The sequence below is a fragment of the Caretta caretta genome, chromosome 1 (assembly GCF_965140235.1).
Source record: "Caretta caretta isolate rCarCar2 chromosome 1, rCarCar1.hap1, whole genome shotgun sequence".
NCBI lineage: Eukaryota > Metazoa > Chordata > Testudines > Cheloniidae > Caretta > Caretta caretta.
In genome coordinates this window covers 255,770,699-255,791,677 of record NC_134206.1, presented here as the reverse complement: position 1 = coordinate 255,791,677, position 20,979 = coordinate 255,770,699, and the positions used below count along the sequence as shown (strand labels likewise).

Genomic DNA, 20,979 nt, shown 5'->3' with positions numbered 1-20,979 from the left:
TTTTAGGGGCTGGTCTACAGTACAAATTGTATTGTGGTTGAACGCGGGTATGCAGAACTGGGTTAACTAACATGATGGCTACCCTGACTTTGCAGTCAGGTGTAGACCAGCATGAATCATATGCACCACTGTGTCAGCGATCTCCCTTCTTCACAACCGCATTCAGCAACGGTAACGATTTGGAATGGAGTGTCGCTCTATCACAATGGCACCAGCTCTTGCAATTTTATCCTTCTCGTGATAACTGGTGTTTCACAGAGAGCTCCAGCTCTTGCAGACAACGATTATGTAAGTATCTCAGATTTCATTTAACAAAAAAGTAAGTTTCCACTCCTCATACTTTCAGAGAAAAGCTGGAAAACGTGACTCAAGTGCTTCCAAGAAATCTCAATTTTTAAGCCAATCTCATGATTTTTGAACTTTTGGCACTGGCAGTGCCAGCTGTGCCAGGGAAAAGTATACTGCAGTGTGATGGAGTCTGTATCAGTGCTCTGCCCTTTCTGGGTACGTCTACCCTGCAGCTGGCAACATGCCTCCCAGCCCGGGTAGATGGATTCATGCTAGATGGCCTTGAGCTAGTGCACTAAAAATAGCAGTGTAGATGTCACGGCTCCAGTGTAGACTCAGGGTAGCCACCTGAGCTCAGACCAGGGGTCGGGAAGGCTTGAACGCCCAAGCTGCCACCCAAGCCACTTTGTTCACACTGCTATTTTTAGTGTGTTAGCTTGAGCCCATCTAGCCCGAGCCCTGGTCTACACTAGGGGGCGGGGAGTCGATGTAAGATACGCAACTTCAGCTACGAGAATAGCGTAGTTGAAGTCGACGTACCTAGATCGACTTACCACGGCGTCTTCACGCCGGTGAGTTGACTGCCGCCGCTCCCCCGTCGATTCCGCTTGCGCCTCTCGCGGCGCCGGAGTTCTGGAGTCGATGGGAGAGCACTCGGGGATTGATTTATCGCATCTAGATTAGACACGATAAATCGACCCCCCAATACATCGATCGCTACATGCCAATCCGGCGGGTAGTGTAGACCTACCCTGAGTCTGTCTACCGGGGCTGGGAGACTCACTCCCAGTTGCAGTGTAGACAAACCCTCTGTGGCTAAACAGAGGGCTTCAGTCTCTGGAGCTGTCCATCTGGCCCCTTTCATGAGCTATAGAGTCAAACACACACAATTTAAAAATTAAAATAGATTATGTAACGTCACAGGATGGGGGACAGTCCTGGTTTAAGGCAATGCTGAATATTTAAGGGACATCATCACTGTCTTTAGTCCAGAGATCTGATGTGACAGTGAAAGTGAAACAGCTCCCATATATATGCTGGTGGTGTTGCAAACTAGTGAACCCAGCTAGAGCATGTGAGCTATCTTTAAAGCATGCTGGTAAAGCATTCCTTTCTTTTTTCCCCCGTTATTGGTTTAGCAAAGGTTATTTTATATCTCAAATAAAAATATTTTAAATCAAACCAAACCAAAAAAATCAAAGAGAGGAAATAAAAGAAGGCACTTGCCTGATCTCCCTAACTCCCACAAGCTCCATGCAGGATTCTATGGTGGTTATGACTAGCCCTGATCCTGAAAAGCATCAGTGGGACCACTTACATGAATGAAGTTGTTCAATTGTGTAAGTGTTTGCATGAACAGGCCCCCCGGTGCATACGATAGGCCTGATCCTGCCAAGACAGAGTGTAGTGCTCTGTGATAGGGGGCTGGGAGGGCCACACGGCCCAGTGGTTAGCACACCCCACTCTCACCCCCTTACCTCTCTGTCAGGGCAGCGGAAGTGCCTGTTCCTGACCTTAAGCCAGGAATCTTCAGCTTTTCACCCACATCTGGGCCTTGGCCCTTAAAGGGGTGTGGTAAAGGGACATGGGCTTCCCTCCCCCCTGAGTCCCAGCCCAGGGCCCTGTGGGAAGCAACACAAGCAGGGTCCTCCCTGTAGGAAGTCCAAGTTTGCTTCCCTGGACTACTTCCTACCAATAGGTCCCTTCAGTTTGGGGTATGGCCTTTATAGTCCAACCAGTCAGTTGCCCAATGGAAAAAAAAAAGTGCAAAGGAGCTGGGCCCTGCAGGTTCTCAAAGGGGTGGTGGTGGTGGTTGGAGAAGGCTCTGCCTGGAGGCCTTATCTGCTCTATGGTCCCCTCTCAGGCTCAACCTTCTGTCTGGCTTCCCAGAGAAGGATTCCTCTGTCCTGTAGCCTGTTACCACCATTTGCCTGGGCTTCTGAGCTCCTTTTAACTCGCTCCTCCAGTCAGAGCATGCTTGGCAGGCCTGGACGGACAGGGCTACTTGGGCCCAGTATTGCCTTTTAACCTCTTTGGGCCCTCTGTGGGGTTTGTATACCCAATCACATGCTCACTACTGTGAACAGTCCTCAATATTGCCAGACCAGGCATTCCAAAATCATGAGCCAGATGCCAAAAATATCATGAGATTGGCTTAAAAACAATAACCTTTTAAACAATTAATTATAAACCACTTTTTTTTTTTTGGTCTGCTGTCTTATTTTCAAGCTTTTGGAAGCCGCCCAGCCTGGACTTGTGTGTGATCATTTCAGGGTCAGAATTTCATCATACGTGTACACACAGAAATTCCAGCCTGCCCCTTAACGCTTGGAGAGCGGACTCCATTTACTCCCTTTCCTAACCCGTGAGGTGTAGGCACTATCCCTCTCCATCCCCCTCCCCTATCATTATCATGCCTCCCTCCCCATTCTTCCAGCCCCTCCTCTCTCCCTCTCCCAACCTCCCCCACCCAGTCTCCTGCCCCACTGCAGCCAGCTTGAATTCAGGTCTACTAGAAGTATTGGGAGAGACTATCCATTTTGAGGAAGAGCAAAACATGGGGATATGGATATGGGTGTCATTTCTCACGCACAAAAAACCCACCAGATTGGTAGGGGGAAACGTTTATACAAAGTGTTTAGCTGATATTTCAAACAAACAATGAAAAGTAAAATTGAATTTAAAACTATACAAATGCTTTAAAATGAAACAACAACAATAATAAACCTATAGCAGGCAGAAACCAGGCAAGTACTTTGGAGGAGGAAGTAGATTCCTGTTTATAACCGAGAATGTTCTTACATGTAAATACCCAAAGACATAACAGAAGCTGTTAGAGAAAGTAGTTAGATTTTGCACATTCTAGTCATATAATAAATTCCACTGCTGCTTTGAGTCCCCAGGTGTATTTGTCTTGCTTAACCTGCCTCTTGGTACCCTCATCCTATCAACACTAAACTCATTACTTTTGTAAGAACCATCAGTTTCTCAGTGGACCCATTCGAACTTCAGCTATTAGCTCCTGCTTCCATCTTGCTCTTTGTATCACTGACATCACCAGCTACTCTTTCCACTAGACCTATCTTCAGAGTAACTAACCATACAAATTATGGGGACCAAAGGCAACATAATCCCTACATTACGAGATAAAAATGTGGATGCAAATCAGGCCATGAGATACCTCTTTCCTCTTCTTGGGTTATTGCTGCCAGGAGGGTGAAGGTATCTCAGTGAGTTATCGCCTGATCCCACTGATAAGGCTGGCCTGGAAACTGCAGAGCTCCCAAAAAAATAAGGCTCCCAAGTTGCTTTGCTTGTGGCTTGCCCTGCAACCCTACAATGCAGTCCAAATCTCAGTCCCGTATCACTCTATACTCTTGAGAGGTAGGGAAGGCAGGAGAGTTCCTTGTGCTGCTCCATCTGTTAGGTACTTTCCCATTCTCAGCACAAGTTAATTCTTTAAATCCTGCTTAAGCCTTTCTTTTTTTAAGTTGATGATGCACACTTTCTGGAAAGCTTTTTCTAATAGTCCACATGGGGGATGAAACATAGAAACACACTGAAATGTATTATATATATTTGCATATAAAATAAACCAAGAGCAAGTATGAATTACAAAGGTACAAATAACCCCAGGGGTCTGGGTGACATCTTAATAAAGCTGTGAAAGAGAAACTCAAGTAGTTTAATTAAACCACCAGAACTCTAGCTAGGGCGTGCTAGCAAGTGCTTCTCTAACTCACTCCCCCACCTGACTATCAGGGATCACTGGCCCTGGGACACACTGGAGACCAGAGCACAAGAACAAATGGGCAGGCTGCAGTCTTACCATGAAGATTTCTAGATCTCATAAGAACATATGAACCAGTGAGTGGCCAGATTCCAGCTCTGTACCTCGTGACCCAATTATTGCAGAACCCGAGTCATCCATTTTCAAGACTGTTTTTGATGAGAGAAGAGACCCAGTTACAAGATGCTTTTCCATTGTTGTGGGTTCAACTACAGCTGCTCAAATAATGGATTTTTTTGGTTGGTGGTCAAAATGAAACCTAAAAAACCCTAACAGTTTTCAAACTGAAAAAGTTAATATTTTTTTGTTTTTTGTTTTCGTTTTTTTTAAAATCCTTTTTTTAAAAAAAAAATTGCAGTCACATTCAAAACAAAGAGGATTTTTAATTGAAAAATTGAAACATTTCATTTAAAAAATGTCAAAATGAAATGCTTTGATCTTTTCTTATTTCTTCAACTGAAACAATTCAGTAAATTCAACCCGAATTCACACAATGTTTCTGTTGCAGTGTGAGATGACCGAAGACCCCAGGCCCTCTGAATCCTCCGGGTGGCCCTGCTCAGAGTCATAGCTAAATACAAGGTGGAACAGATTGTTTAGCATAAGGAGTTAACACATTTTGCAAGGGACCATGAAACAGTTAAGAGTTACTCTTCAGACTCATCCTTGCATGGGGTCACTTTAGGAAGGTCTTCTTCACAACCCATAAAAGGATTAACTAACATTTTTTTAAAAATGAAGTTTAAATTCTGCAAAATCTGATGGGGCCAGTATCAGCTCTGTCTGGACCCTGGTAGCAGAAGACATTTTCCAGGAAGAGCTGAGCCATCTCCCGTGCAGTAGGAACAGTACAGCACAGGGTGAAGTGTGCCATCTTTGTAAGGAGGTCTATGGCAACCAGGATTACTGAGCGTCCCTGAGAGTGTGGCCATTCTACAGTGAAGTTCATTGATAGACCAAGGCTGTGGAGGCATGAGCAGACGCTGGAGGAGACCTAGGGGTTTTGATCATGGGTTTTTGGTACTTGTGCAGAGATTACAAGAAGTTATATAATCCTTGATGTAAGCTCATAGATCTAGCCACCAGAAACATGTCGATACCAGATTCCAGGTCTTGAACTGGCCAAAACAGCCTGCATCAGGCAAATTGTGGCATAGTTTCAATATCGGAAGCCTATATTGTCCCTCTAGAAAATAAATGCAACCCCTGCGATAGAGGAGGCCAATCTGAAATCAGAACATTGAGTTGGGTCACATACCGCAATTGTTCAAGGTCTGGTGATTCGGGTTTTGAACGCATCATCAGGGATCAAGGAGTAGATGGAGGACATCAGACTGTTGTTGATTGTTCTTTTGACAAAGCTGGACACCTTGAGTATGGTAATAAAGAGCTCTTTATCAGGTTTGAGATATTCATCTTTGGGACAGGGCACCCATCTTCCTGTTTCTTGTACCTGGGTGATAGTTCACAAAGTCGAATCAAGCAAAGAACAGGAACCAGTGGATGTGACATTGGTTAAAGTGTCTTGCAGTCCATAGGTACTCTAGATTCTTGTGGTCCATCATCAGGGCTTGGACCAGGAATCTGGCTACTTCTAGGAGATGGTGCTACTCCACAAAATCTGCCTTGATAGATAGTAGCTCCTTGTCCTACATGTAATTTTTTTCCACGGGGGGTAGCCTCCGAGACTGCAAGGCACAGGGGTGGATTTGGTTATGGGGGCCCAGATGTTGAGATAATACTGCACCTATGGCAAAATTTGGTCTCAATCATAAATGGTTTAGTGGGATCTGGGTAAATCATGATGGGTGCTGAGATGAATGCCCTCTTCTGTCACTCAACGGCTGACTAAACCTCCGTGGCCCAGGTGAACTGGGCTCTCTTTTGAAAGAGTGCCATTATGGGTGCAATCAAGCTAAAGAATCCTTTAATAAATCACCTGTAGAAACTGGCAAATCCCAAGAATCCCTGCACCCCATGTATGTCCTTGGGTGCAGCCCAGTTGGATATTGCCGCCACCTTGCATGGCTCCATGGTAAGTCCCTCAGGTGAGATGATATATTCCAAGAATTCCACTGTGTCTTTAATGAAACCTCGAGCTTTGTGAAGAGTTTGTTTTGGTGGAGTCTCTCCAAGGCAATACGCACATAATGATTGTGGAAGGCCTGACTTTCAGAGACTACAAGGATGTTGTCCAGGTAAATTATGACAAATTGGTCCACCATGTTCCTAAAGATGTCATTTATGAAATACTGGAAGGTTGCTGGGGTGTTGCACAACCCAAACAGCATGACCAAGCGGCCATACATGGTCCGGAAGGCAGTCCTTCCTTTTCTCTCCTTCCTGAAACCTCACCAGGTTATAAGCTCCATGGAGGTCCAACTCTGTGAAGACCTTGAGAGAGTGTGGCCTTTCAAACAGCTCATTAATAATTGGTAAAGGATATCAGTTTCAGCTTGTTATCTTGTTCAGGGCTCTCTAATCCAGACATGGCCAGAGGAACCGGTTTTTCTTCGCCACAAAGATGATTGGGGGCCCCACTGAGGACATGGAGGGGCAAATGAAACCCTTCTGCAGGTTTTCCTTGGGATCTCTCCAGAGGGCCTGAAGTTCAAGTACAGAGAAGGAGTAAATGCACCTAAAGGGAACCTCTGTTCCTGACTGGAGGTCGATGGGACAGTCGTAGCTGTGATGGGGCAGTAGGTTGTCAGATTGTTTTTTGTCAAACATGTTGACATAGTGTTGATATTTAACAGGAATCCCTGGAGCTGTTCAGGAGGTCATGGGGGTCGCGGGGTCATCTTTGGATCATCTCTTCACATCTCTGAAGGGTTGCTGGTCTCAGGTCAGCTCTCAGGAAACAGGACTGTTGGCAAAATAGGGAGTCAAAGCATAACATGCCTGACCGCCAGTGGAAGCATGGGACATGGGTGATGAGTCAGGGGATGCCAAAGACAGCTGATGAATGCAGTGCACAAATTAGCCCAAACTGAAGGATTTCTTGGTGCCCTAGAAGGGTATTTACCTCTAAGGGAGCAATCTGGTGGGTGACTGGTCTCAATGAAAGGTGTGACCTGTCTATGGGCTGCATTAATACGGGGGAGTCCTTGCGCCAGGTGGGGATTTTGTTTGCTCAGGCAAACCTCAGATCCATGAAATTTCCTGAGGCACTTGAGTTCATCAGCACCTGTAGGTTTGTGTCGGGGACACTACTGGAGAGGGAGTTGGAGATAAGTTAGACACGGATTGCCCATCACCAAGATATCGACAGATGAACATTGGTCTGGGCTGCTGAAGGACGAGGGGGCTGGCCAACAGGACTGGCTGGAGTCAGGAGGACCATCTTTTTACTTGGCAGCGTTTGATCAAGAAGTCATCAATCTTGATGCATAGGGTCAATGAAAACGCTCAGGCTGGATGGGGATTCCACCTGTGCCAGTTCATCTTTAATATCTTCATTTAGGCCGAGCCAGAAATGATAATGCTGCGCGTCCTCATTCCATTGAGTGTCTACTACCCAACATCTGAACTCCACTGTAGATTTAGCAATGGGCCGGCATCCCTGCTACAACACCTGAAGCGCAGACTTGACTGTACCCTCACAACCTGAGTCATGGAAGATCACTGCCATAGCTTCAACAAAGTCCTCAAATTGTCCCAGAAGTGGGCTTGACATTTTCCAGGAACGGAGACACCTAAGCCAGGGCCTCCCAGGTGAGATGGCTGATAATCAGTCCAACTTGGGCTTGGTCAGTGGGGTATGACAGGTAAGAGCATGAGACCTAACACCTTTCTGGTCTTTGAGTGTCCCCCTCAGGGCACAGCAGTGCATTTACCTCTGTAATCATGGCTCTACTCTTCTTAATTTTTTCCATCAATATCTGGAAAAGAATAGACACCCCATTAATGTAACCAGCTGCTTTGATTTCTTTTTTAAACAGAGAGAATAAAATGTGAACACCATGAAAAGAACCCCACAAACTAAAGGACAGTTCTCCGGGGAAAGGAAATTGGGAAAGAAATGGAAACACGGAAGAAATGCTTTTAAAGTTTGATTAAAATACCTGACAAATGTTGCCTTCATGCTGACACTAAACAACATTTACAACTACTCACTGTCAAGGAGAACACTGTAGAGTCAGTCACCCCAAGGCAAACACCTTTCACCTAGCTTTTGTTTCCATGTTTGGGTTTAACCTCTTGTTTACAGACTTGAGTCAATTTGTTGCACTGCTTCTACACTGCTCACTCCTCTTGGCTGCAAAGGGTTGAGACGAGATTAAAAGGCCTGGGCGAGGATGCTGACTTTCATCATTTGCTTGGCTGTCACCATGAGCAGAAATGAAACAGCACTGGCGTATACAGTAACGTTCTTATTTACACTTGAGTGGTAACCTTTCCTTTCATCCTCAAAAGTGTGGCAGATTCTCCTGGGGATTTGTTATTTCAGAAATATGTAGGTTCAGGATTGAAAAAGTAAAACAAACAAACAAAAGGGGTGGGGTGGGGAATCTTCATAGGATAAAAAGAAAAGCTTTCCTCAAGACTGAAGAGGGCGGGAAATGCTGTCCTGTACATACATATTTAAATATGTCTGACACAGAAAATCAAATATTATTCAAGGATAAAAAAGCTCCATCTTAGCTCTCTTGTGCTCCTATTTATTCCCAGTCATTCAGAATATCCCAGACTGAAATAAAAGTTTCAACTACTTGTGGTTAACACCCTGAATAATAATAATAAAAAACTCCACATACGCAGCTTGATATGCCAAATGGCCCTGCATGGAACAATTTCCCCTCCTAGAAAATGAATGTAAACTGGCTGTCTCTTGACTCAAAATAAGCCAGAAGTAGCTTTCTGCTCTAAATTTGAAGAGATGTAAACATCTAGGGCTAGATCCTGTCCCATACTTAGACTCTTTGTGCTGCTTTGGTATTATCAAAGGGCCAGAAACCTGCCTTAGTATAGCAGTCAAGAATTTCCCCAACATGGGATAGATTTTCCTAGTCTGGCTCTAGCCCACCACTTCCCAAGCCTCCCATCAAGAATTAGGGAACATGAGGGGGGCATCCCATAGTGCAACAAGACATAGCAGGAGCACTCTGTGCTCCAGTAATCCCAGTGGTGTAAGAGCCCCTAAGGGGCAGTTAAAAGCCAGTGTTATTTAGAGCAGCCTTGAGGCTCAGCTGTCCCAGGGATAGGGGGAGCGCAAAGGTAGTGTACACGTTTGCCAGCCCCCTGGGGTTCGGCAGCAAGTGCAGTCTGATGGATCTGAGATCACAGAGCCCCAGTCAGGGACAGACAGATCTTTCCATGTTTTGAGAGAACCCTTGTGGGGCATTTTCTCTGCTTGGTCTAGCAACCAATGGGACCTAGGGTGCAAGTCCCTAGTAAGCTTTTGTACTTCTAGCCATTAAATACCCACCAGAAATTTGGGAGTGGAGTTTTTCAGTTATGTTATTCTATTATGCAGCAAAAATATGTCTGTTCATTTATTGCAATTAAATACATCTATTCCCATCCCTCTGGGACCATATACAAATATTAAAAACACAGCCATCCAGGGACAAATGTCCTAAACAGTAATAAACTCTCCCAAGCCCCAATGTGTCCTTAGAGAAAGCTCATCTTATTGAGCCACCCACCTACTCATTCCTTCCCACCCAAAAATCCTGGGAGAACAAACAGGTTTTACAACAGCACCTGAAGGTCAACAGAGAAATGCTCTGACAATTGAGGGGGAAACAAACTGCACATCTGAAAAACCCCTCAGTGAGAATGCGCTGTCTCCAGCCCCGAATGATTAAACCAGGGGCTGATAGTTCCAGCTCTTCTGTTGATTACTATTGCACAGGAAGTGAGGCAATCTCTGGGTGTATTTTCATTGCAGATTTACCTTGAATGACTGGCACCAGGGAGCACCTAGCCCAGTTAGCCTAGCCCGGGTATGAGCAGTCATAGTGCAAAGCCCTACCTGATCTACTGTGTCCTCACCACTGCACTCCCCCGTGTGTTGCTACCATGGTTGCTGCCCCGAGACTGTGGAGCACATCCTATGGTTTGTGCTGCACTAAGATGAGCCAACTCTTTGATTCTTTCCCAGTGAATTGCAGGATAACTTTTTTGTCCTTCTGAGCACGTGCTGGGAATTATGGGAAGGCACTGAAGGACTAAGGGCACTTGAGTGATTTAGCCTGCACTCTATAAGCATTGCCAAATTTGCTTAAAACAAGTGACTATTTGCTTGTTTTTGGCCAATTGGGCTGGCATTTTTAGGCAGTCACGCCTGCGGGTTTTTCCACTTGTCTTGTGGGACACTTTTTTTTTGAACGATACCCGGCATGTATTTTTTGACGCAAATCCCACCTAGCATCATGGCGTCATGACGCATATCCCCACCCAGCATCATGATCAAATCCACTCCCGGCCTCATTATAAGAAATTAAGATCCTGTCCTCTGCTTACATTTTTCTGTTTTTTGTGGGTTTTTCCTACTATTTAGGCTTTTTTTCCGAGCGGTTTTCTGGCAAGGTACAGCCCAAGGGTACTGGATCATTCCAGCGACCTGAGCTCTAGCCTACACCTCAGCTAGTCCGGATGGAAAGAACCACCACAATCGGGGAAAAGGTTTTTATATGTGGACAGTAGTCAGGTTAGGGACAACACTGAAGTAAAGGTCTGAGTGGACACAGTGTACTTAGATTTCCAGAAAACCTTTGACGAGGTCCCTCACCAAAGGCTCTTATGTAAATTAAGTTGTCATGGGATCAGAGGGGAAGATCCTTTCATGGACTTAGAACTGGTTAAAAGACAGGGAACAAAAGGTAGGAATAAATGATAAATTTTCAGAATGGAGAGGGGTAACTAGTGGTGTTCCCCAAGGGTCAGTTCTAGGACCGATCCTATTCAACTTATTCATAAATGATCTGGAGAAATGGGTAAACAGTGAGGTGGCAAAGTTTGCAGATCCTACTAAACTGCTTAAGATAGTTAAGACCAAAGCAGATTGTGAAGAACTTCAAAAAGATCTCACAAAACTAAGTGATTGGGCAACAAAATGGCAAATGAAATTTAATGTGGATAAATAAAGTAATGCACATTGGAAAAAATAACCACAACTACACATAAAATATGATGGGGGCTAATTTAGCTACAACTAATCAGGAGAAAGATCTTGGAGTCATCGTGGATAGTTCTCTGAAGACATCCACACAGTGTACAGTGGCAGTCCAGAAAGCAAAACGGATGTTAGGAATCATTAAAAAAGGGATAGAGAATAAGAGGGAGAATATCTTATTGCCCTTATATGAATCCATGGTATGCCCACATCTTGAATACTGCGTACAGATGTGGTCCCCTCATCTCAAAAAAGATATACTGACATTAGAAAAGGTTCAGAAAAGGGCAACTAAAATGTTTAGGGGTTTGGAACGGGTCTCATATGAGGAGAGATTAAAGAGGCTAGGACTTTTCAGCTTGGAAAAGAGGAGACTAAGGGGGGATATAATAGAGGTATATAAAACCATGAGTGGTCTGGAGAAAGTGAATAAGGAAAAGTTATTTACTTGTTCCCATAATATAAGAACTAGGGGCCACCAAATGAAATTAATGGGCAGCAGGTTTAAAACAAATAAAAGGAAGTTCTTCTTCACTCAGCGCACAGTCAACCCTGTGGAACTCCTTGCTAGGACTATAATAGGGTTTAAAAGAGAACTGGATAAATTCATGGAGGTTAAGTCCATTAATGGCTATTAGCCAGGATGGGTAAGAAATGCTGTCTCTAGCCTCTGTTTGTCAGAGAGTGGAGATGGATGGCAGGAGACAGATCACTAGATCATTACCTGTTAGGTTCACTCCCTCTGGGGCACCTGGCATTGGCCACTGTCGGTAGACAGGATACTGGGCTGGATGGACCTTTGGTCTGACCCAGTATGGCCATTCTTATGTTCTTAATGAGTTAGCTCTGCTGTGAAGATGTACCCTCTGAGGTAAATATGACCATGAGCTTAATCCATTTATGGTTTAAGACAACACCTTACACTGTTGAATCAGCATCAGCTGAGGAGTGGTTCTGATATCAAGCTCAGGAGCACTTTACACACAGATCCAGCTGCAAAAGAAAACTAAGATCATGTGATCTTCATCAATTCCCCTCTCCAGCCATTTCCACCTCAAAAGCTCTCCTGTTTGATCCAGGTGCTGAATCTGCTTGCAGAAGATACTGAGTGGTAGTCCTTTGTCACAGGAAAACCTGGGCATCATGCAAATTAACAAATAGGAAGCACGGTGGGAACAGATGGTAGGTGGAAAACCATCTATGCATAGGTACTCAGACACTACAGCGATGAGCCCGGTACAAATGTCAAGGTAAAGATAACATTTGGGGAACCAAGTCAATGAACTTAATCTATCCCTGCTGTAACCCATTAAAGTCAAAGAAGTTACATTTGGAATTAAGTTGGCCCATTGTCTCTACCTTCTTAAATATCAGTTTTTTCTCTTCTCTGTCTCTCATGTTCTCCAATCCATTTTCCCCATTCCTTTCTTGCTCCCAGCATCTCTCTCCCCCATCCCTCTTGCTCTCTCCCATCCAGTGTTCGGCTACTCAGTTCATCCCTCCCTCCCCTTGTGCCACCTGGTTCAGTGTCTCCTCCAAGCTCTCTCTCCATCACCACGACTGGTGCTGCGCCACCTCTGCTCAATACTGCTTCTTGCTCTATCCTAAAGCACATGGGCAAGGCGGGGCAATTGGAACGCTGGTCACAGGAGAGCGCCTCATTGACATGAGAGCTCCTTATCGGTTACTCACATATCACACAGAGTAGAGAGTGCGCTTCTGACTCCTGCAACCATCAGAGGAAGAAAAGCAGGAAGGCAAAATGGCAGGCGGACACAGATTACCGAGCAGGAGGGTGGGATTTTCAAAGAAAACTACAGGAGCTAGTTGCCCAACACACACAGAAATGCAATGAGAGCTTATAGGCTCCTTACCAAATCCAAGTCTTGGTGGATTTATGCAGCACAAAGGAATTTATGTGGCAAGTACATGAAAAGGTAAAATATGCTGCCCTCTATGTGGCCTCATAACTATTAAGCATGGCCACCTGTACATGGCCTTTTACCATTGGAACTCCCATCTTTCCCATAGCGCCTTACCTTCCCCACCCCCCACAAATCTTACTCTCTTATCTCTTGTTGTGCTATGGCTACCTTAAATCGAAGACACCATCAGGCAGGGTCTCATCTTTTTAAGTTTGTCTACAGAGCCCTGCACACATATAATGCTAAAAAAATAAACAAACAATAATAATAATTTGGTGTGGGAGCTATAGTTTTTAGACAGATCTAATAAGCATTAGCCAGTGTTTGTTGTTACAGGACTGAGAAGTTAAAGTTTAAGGGCATTACAGGGGGAAACAGTGGTTGAACAATTCCCCTGGCAGTCCCATTCTTTTGATGAACTTGCCTACAGAGGCGAGTGTTCTCCAAGAATGGAGAGCATGTGGATACATTCCTAATCTTTAGGACTGAAAAGCACCACAGTTAACCTGTACTCAAATCAACATTTCTGGAGACAGCGGATCCTGACAGATTACAATGCCTGATTTAGCTATTTCCAGAAATGTGGAGTTGGCATAGAAGTGAACAGGTGTCTCAATCGTGATAAGAAGTCCACAAAAATATTTCATACAAAATTAGAAGGGGTAGTAGAATGAGGAGGTAGCTGGCCAGACACTGTGCTAGAGTCTGATGTATTTCCATTTAGAATGCTGCCGACCAGGCAGTCATCTGCAATTCTGGGCACTTTTAGCATTATTTAAAATAAAAAAACAACCAAACCAAAGCTAGCATCAAGCTGACAGAAAAATGCCAGCAAGCCCTCCCCAGCACAACCCAATAGAGGCAGGGCTTTCCCCACCAAACTGCCCATTCCCCCATAAACAAATCACTCCCATGAGGCCCCACTGTCTTCAGACGCCTGGCTGGGCAAAAGAACAAGCCTTACCGCATACCGTAAATCCCAGACTGCCTCAAACCAAGGGCAGAAGCTTGTTTCACAGCTGAGGTCCCCTGGTGAAAAATGCGCTGCAACCAGCATCCTCTGTTAAATCAAGGGAACCCATCTTGAGCACCTCTGCTGATTATACAATGGGCCGTATGTTATGGGAAGCGGGGTGGTCTTTTCTGTAGTCAGGTCCCAAACCATTGAAGCCTTTACAGGTTAAATGCTCTGGTCTCTTTAAATCACTGGACTGTGGGTGGAGCCCACCAGAAGAACAAATGGCACTGCTCTCTCGGATGAAGGAGAGGCCTCTGGCCTATGTGAATTCCAGGAAGTGGTGGGCTTCAGCCCCTCAGGAACAAAAGGCCTTCCGCCCTCAAATGGGGGGGGGCCTCTGGACTGACAGCACTGGAGACTGAAGTCTTATGTTTATCCACACAATGGATACAGCCTGGGCAATGAGAGAGCAAGCTTCCCCACCAGCCCTTCCACAACCGATGAGAGATCTTGGGAGAGAGACAACCAAACACAAAGGAGCAGTGGGGGACTGATGTTAGGTAGAACAACAATGGCAAGACCAGAACAGCATGAAGGAGGGGGGTGAGGGAGGAGAGGGAGTGGGGGACGGAGAGCAGAGCAGGAGGAAAGTAAAGAGAAAGGACAATCGAACAAGGGAGAGTGGACAAGACACAAAAATGTTTCGTAGTTAAGATATGAAAAGAGGAGGGAATGTTACCTGGTTTGTTAGAAAGAACAGGAGAAACAGGACAAGAAAGAATAAAAAAATAAATAAGAGAGAGATAGCAAACAAAAATAACCAGAAAAGAGAGAGACTATAAAGAGGGAGGTGGAAGAAACAAGAAGAGGGAGTAAAGGAATGGGAAAATGGAAGACTAGACAAGAAAACACACTTGATCCATTTAGGCTAGGAGATATTTTATTCTATGTTTTATTTGGGACAGAGGCAAAGATTAAAAAAATACAAAAGTTAGTGACTTGAAGAGGGAAACAGAAAAAGGGCAGTAATTGGGCTCAGTTTGCCAGCTGTCATCCTGCAGGGAGATAGATAGCTCTTCTTATCCCCAAAGATACTAGCAGCCCAACAGCTGGTCACCCAGCAAGGCAGCCTGATTCCAGACAGAAAAGGTGAAAGCAAAGAGGCATCTTTCCTTGGCATCTGCCTATTTTTGCATGCTAGCTTTTCTGGGTACTTAAATGAATGATTAATGTAAATAAACTCTGGATAATCATGCTCATTCAGAATTTGGTTGCCAGAGACTTGTTTTTAAAAAATTACTTTACTTGCTCTGAAAAACATTGAAGTTGCAGGCTCACTCTTTCCTCTTGTTCGGTGTTTATTTAGGATGTACACAAAATTTAGGGTCTGGCTCCTAGGGTATTGTGACCTGGTGTGGTACTACGTGTGTGTATCTCTCTCTCTCTCTCTCTCTCTCTCTCACACACACACACCCCTCCCTACTACTACTACTACTAACTCTTCTTCTATGGCATGTGTGCACATGGTGGCAGGAGACGTGGCTCCCTGCTTAGAGACTCTCTTTGATTGCTATCAATACGCTTAAGGCACCGAATTCTGTGTTCAGATATCTGCACACAGCTCCCATTGACTTGGGGGGCAGGGTAGACAAAAATCAATGATTTTGGGAAGGGGAGAGGGGGAAGATTTTTTTATTTAAATCTTATTTTCTTGAGTTTGTTATTTAAATAATATATTTTTCTTTTTAAAAATAAACCTGTTTAAAATGAAATCTGAGTTTAATACAAAATATATTGAGGCCTAAATTTATTATAGTCTCTTAAAACATTTAAATAAAACTAAATCCACAAGTCTCTATCAAAAACTTTGAGTTAGAGGCTGCTTTTCAATATAAAGAAAGAATCAGCGGAAAACATCTAACTTTTGAGGTCAAGCTTTATAAATATGGCACAATGGGTCAGCCTAAGTACCTTAGGAGACTGTCTCATTTTCAAGAGATTAGGAAAGTAGGAACTTGAGCTCCAGTCCCTTTTACTTACAAATATCTAAAAATTTTTCCAGGCTGACCTGAAATAATCAGTTTAATTTTCTGACTACAGTTAATCCCTCTGTTTAATAAATCTTTTAGTTGTAAATGTGAGACGTGTTTCGATAAGAGAAGTTTAAATATCCAAAATGTTTAAGATTGTTTTGTTTAATTTTAATTTTAGAAGTTTGATATGCTGTTTTGTGAGTCCAGTACCCACAAAATTAAATTCCAGTTACTATCCTAATATCGCTTGACACAAATCATGAGCAAAAAGTTAATTATCTAGTAAATAACCAGTATATCAGTCACCATTTTCTAACACACTAAAAATGTACAATTAATAAGAATCTGAAAATGTTAATTGCTAAAATAAATGGATACAGTTATAGTGTACTCACCTATATATAAATGTATATAGTTATACTGTATTCTCCTACATAATAAAAAGTATCAAATCTATATAAAAGCTCTACTTAGTTGTAAATCAGCATGTTTAATGGTTATATTAATCAGTGAGAATGCAACCTTTCTTTAGAAAATAACCGGAATACAAAACAGAAAAGTTTGATTAAAATGGATGATTTAAATTGAGGCTTTCCACTTGGTGGTTTAAATAATGATTTAAATCGCTGATTTAAATCTCCTGGATTTAAATCAACCCACCCTGCTTGGGGGTACCTTTTTCCAGCTATATCCCCAAAGAATAATTTGCCTGTGTTCTGGGCCAACAGCTAATAGATCCACCGCACCATCTTGGAATGTGCTGCTACAGCTCCTCATTCCACAGCAGCCCTTAGTACAACTGCACATAGAACCAGGGATTTCCCTACACCCCCTCTATGGGGGTGTTTACCCCCCCGAATTTCCCCAACACCCCTCCCTCCCAAGTTTTGTGAACTAGTTACATGCAGGGTTGCCAATTTAGTGATTGCTTGGAAATTTGAATTGAAATTGAAACATTAATACACACTTTAAAAGCATATACAGTGTATGATAAAATACGTGTATCTGGAAAAGTATAATAGATTTGAAAAGTATGAACATAGACTAGCTTCCTTATACAGCTGTTGTTTTTTATGACCATGTCATTGCATTCATTTCGGTGATGTTGGCCAACCTAATAATTTCGAATTATGATTTGCAAGCAAAGTCTAAATGAGCTCTCCCTGACAGCTAGTGATGAGCTGGGGGGAAAGGCTTCAGGACCAGATTGTATTTACATTCACACCTAATCTACTTAGGTATCCAGCAAACAGAGCTGTGTTGCCCAAGTGATAGATTTTGGCTGGGGTTGGGTTACAAATCACTTGAATGTGGGGGGGGAGGTGTAATGAAATGTTGTTATTCTTATTGTAGGAGTAAAGGGCAGTTAGAACTGTACTTAGCCTGTGCTGATTGAGGGGCATCGAGAGAGACAGCGGGGACAGGTGTTTTGCTTGATGGTCTGCCTGAGTCACAAGTACCTGCCCCTCTCCACTGTTTAAAGACAGAGCTGATTAGGCTCCATAGATAGTCTTTGTTTTGTTAAGTGATCACTACAGCTGAAATCACTTATAATCAGGTCTAAGTGCTTAGACCTGATGTGGGACAGTGTTTCTGTTGAAGAGACGGCCCAATCTGCACTAGCAGTGAGGTTCCCCCACTGAGAGATCAGCTAAAATCACTGAGAGCTGGGTGGAACCTCAAGAGACCAACTCGCAGAGGTCACAGTGGCAGGTGGCAGCAGAAGGTGACAGCGCAGGGCCATTGGCAACAGAGCGATGGCGTGAACGGTGGCACAACCAACAACAGTGGCCAGAGCGAACAGTGAGCAGCTGGAGGAACGAGCAAGGTGCCTTCTTGCCCCCCACCTGGGAGATGAACTCATGGGAAAGCACCTCTGAACTCTGAGTCTCCACTGACCAAGGACAACACCGGTGAGTGTTAATGAGGCTGTTAAGCATGTTGGAGACACAACATAGTTCATGCAAACAAACATGGCTGTGGCATCATACTTTCTATTTAAGCAAGAAATACCACTCACTACAAACTGGAGGCCAACGTTAAGTGAATTGTCACTTGTTCATCCTGAAGTTGAACACCAGTTCCGAACAAGATCAGCAAATGCTCACTATCTGTCTGCAAGAAACTCAGCTGACTGGCTAGATGCATGTGGTGCAACAGTGAAAGACTCTACAGTTGAAAAAGTGAAGAACTCTCTCACCACATTCAAAAAATTTGCGTACACAGCTGATGAATGCACCAATGCAAATGGTCATCAAGTATTAAGTCATTGTGTACATTATCTTGAGGTCAGTGGTAGGCCAGTAGATGCATTTCTAGATGTTCAAGTTATAGAAGACAGATTGGCTGCATCTGTGACAACCCACATCTTAGAAGAGTTAAATGCTTGTCAATGGGACCCCAAACAGATGGCTGTTTGTGCATTTGATGGAGCTGCAAACTTCTCTGAAAGACATGGTGGAGCACAAGCTTTTCTCAGAGAAAAGTGTAACCCTAATCTCTCCTATACACACTGCAGAGGCCATCTACTCCAACTAGCGCTAGTACAAGCTGCAGACTCTTCAAAAGACATTTAAAAAAAGCTATACATTTAATGTCTTCATTATAGTCTTTTTTCAGCAAGAGTCCAAAAAGACTGAATATCTTGGAAAATATAGAAGATACACTGGGACTGAAGTTCAAATTAGTCCAACCTGGGAAAACCCTCTGGCTTTCTCATGAGTGGTCCTTGCCTGTTGTCTTAAAATTACTCCAGCCATTATTACTGGCTTTGGAAAGTGTCTACCAAGAATGGATGGATCTAAGTAGTGAGGCTGGTGGATTACTTTTGCTACTACGTTCAGAGAAGACTATTGCCATTCTCTCTCTTGTAAGTCTACTGTTGAAACCACTTGGGTCATTAAACAATGCCATCCAGGCATCTGCTACAACAGTAGTAGATCTTTGTCCAGCAATAGAAGCTACATTTGTATCAATCAGAGAGCTATCCACTGAAAAAGTACTGGAAGAAGCAAAGACTTCAGTCCAGAAGTTGACTAATGAAGGCATTTATATTGAATCCTTAAGTGAAGAGGACAATAAGTGTTTGTTAAGACAACTGAAAAAGTACACAGACTTGATTCTTAAAAATCTACAACAGCGACTTCTAGATTCTACTCAACCTCTACGTAGCTTTAACAGATCCCTGTCTTATAAAACACCGACAGCTGAATGGAGTGAGGCACAACCAGCAATGGGGCTGCCATGTGATCAGGACAGAATAGGGAATTTGAACCCAGAGTGGAATATCGTATGACGAGTGAATGAAGATTTGACTTCAACTTATTTTTTATCATCTCTAGTGGCTCAGCCCAATCTTTATGCTATGTTTTCTGGGCTGAAAGAAGTAGGAATTCATCTCTTGCTACTTCCACTCACAACAGCTACAGCTGAGCGTTCTTTTTCATCATTGAATAGAATTTTGTGTTTTGAAAGAAGTCGTCTTCTGCCTGATCATGTGAATGAACTAATGAGCATATCAATTGAAGGAATGGAAGTACCGGACACACGAGAAGCCACCAAAGATGAATGCATTGCATTCAAGAAGTTCATTAACAGAGTTGTGCAAAATTATAAGAAGAAACCAAGAAGGATGTAGATGTAGTGCTTCATAGAAGGCTTGAGTAGCCAACTTTAATTTGCGTGATGATTTAAAAATCTAATAAAATGGTCATGAAACATTTTTCAGTTTTTACTATGATGCCATAGAGCCCACCTACACCCTCATGATCTCACTCCTCATCCTGACCCCCCCCCCCCATTTCAATTCCTGGAGAAAACACTGCATAGAACTACGAAATCAGCTAAATATTTGAATTTGAGGACACAGTATAAACGTGATATCAGGTTTCTGCCTTCAGGGAAACCCTAAAAAGAAATGCACCTACAACCCCTGAGTTTTTACATTGCATTTGGATTCACAGAGCATTTGCGTCCTACAAACAAAACATGTCTATGGTGTTCAGAGAACTGTAAATAATTTATTTGTACTGAAATCAAAGCTTTAGAACTGTGACAGGTATAGCAGCTTATCATATTGCCCCAAAAGTGTTTTGATTAATAACAAATAATTTATTTTCCAGGCAGCTAATTTGTGTTCTATAAGTTTTGTTTTTTCTCCCACTGGAAGTGGAGGGAGGGAAAGTGGGGATGAAGGATCTAATTCTAATGGAGTCATTTGTATGTTTGTGAGTATCATCTACACACTCACACTCCTCTCTTCTAAGGCCTTGTTCCACCCTTCAGCTTCCAAACTGACCAGTGGGATCTCTGTGGAGCAAATAAGGCCCTCCTTCTTCCCACTATTAAAGAAGTCTCCCTTGATAGCGCTTCAGCCTGTCTTTTATAGAAACATATAATACATTGGGTTTTTTGTTTTACTTTAAGAGGAAAAAAGAACATAAATGATGTTGCACTTACTGAGTTCGGTAATGCTTCCCACCCGGGTAGCGAGCAAGGATTGCTCTATGGTCCTTAACTCTGATTGGCTAAACATCTGTACTTCGCCTGGCTTATTTGACCTTTGCTGGTCTTTGTGAAGGTTCAGACTGTCTGGCAGGCAGAGAACACCTAGAGTTAATAAAAGAGAGAGAAAAGAAAAGACCATTGTCATTTTAGTCACTATGGACAGTTGCTGTTACAGTCAGACCTTGCTGTATATGTTTCAAGAGGATGTGTTTGGAGTTCAAAATATACCTATGTTTTTTTAATAAAACAAACGCCATATAATATAAACATAACACAATATTGCAGCTGAGTCAGATACTCAAAAATGCCCCTCATTAACTTTTCAGAATACCCTTAAGTCTCTCATGTTGCCATTGTCC

At 43.4% G+C, this 20,979-nt stretch overlaps 1 protein-coding gene across 2 annotated transcripts in view; it reads right to left on the bottom strand.

Moving 5' to 3' along the window:
* Positions 1–20,979, bottom strand: part of ABTB3 (ankyrin repeat and BTB domain containing 3) — a 293,163-nt gene that overhangs the window by 98,868 nt on the left and 173,316 nt on the right. For both annotated transcript variants that reach the window (XM_075123440.1, XM_048832361.2), the window contains exon 2: positions 20,573–20,722. In XM_075123440.1, coding sequence (XP_074979541.1) covers positions 20,573–20,722 — 150 coding nt within the window. The remainder of the gene's footprint in view (positions 1–20,572; positions 20,723–20,979) is intronic.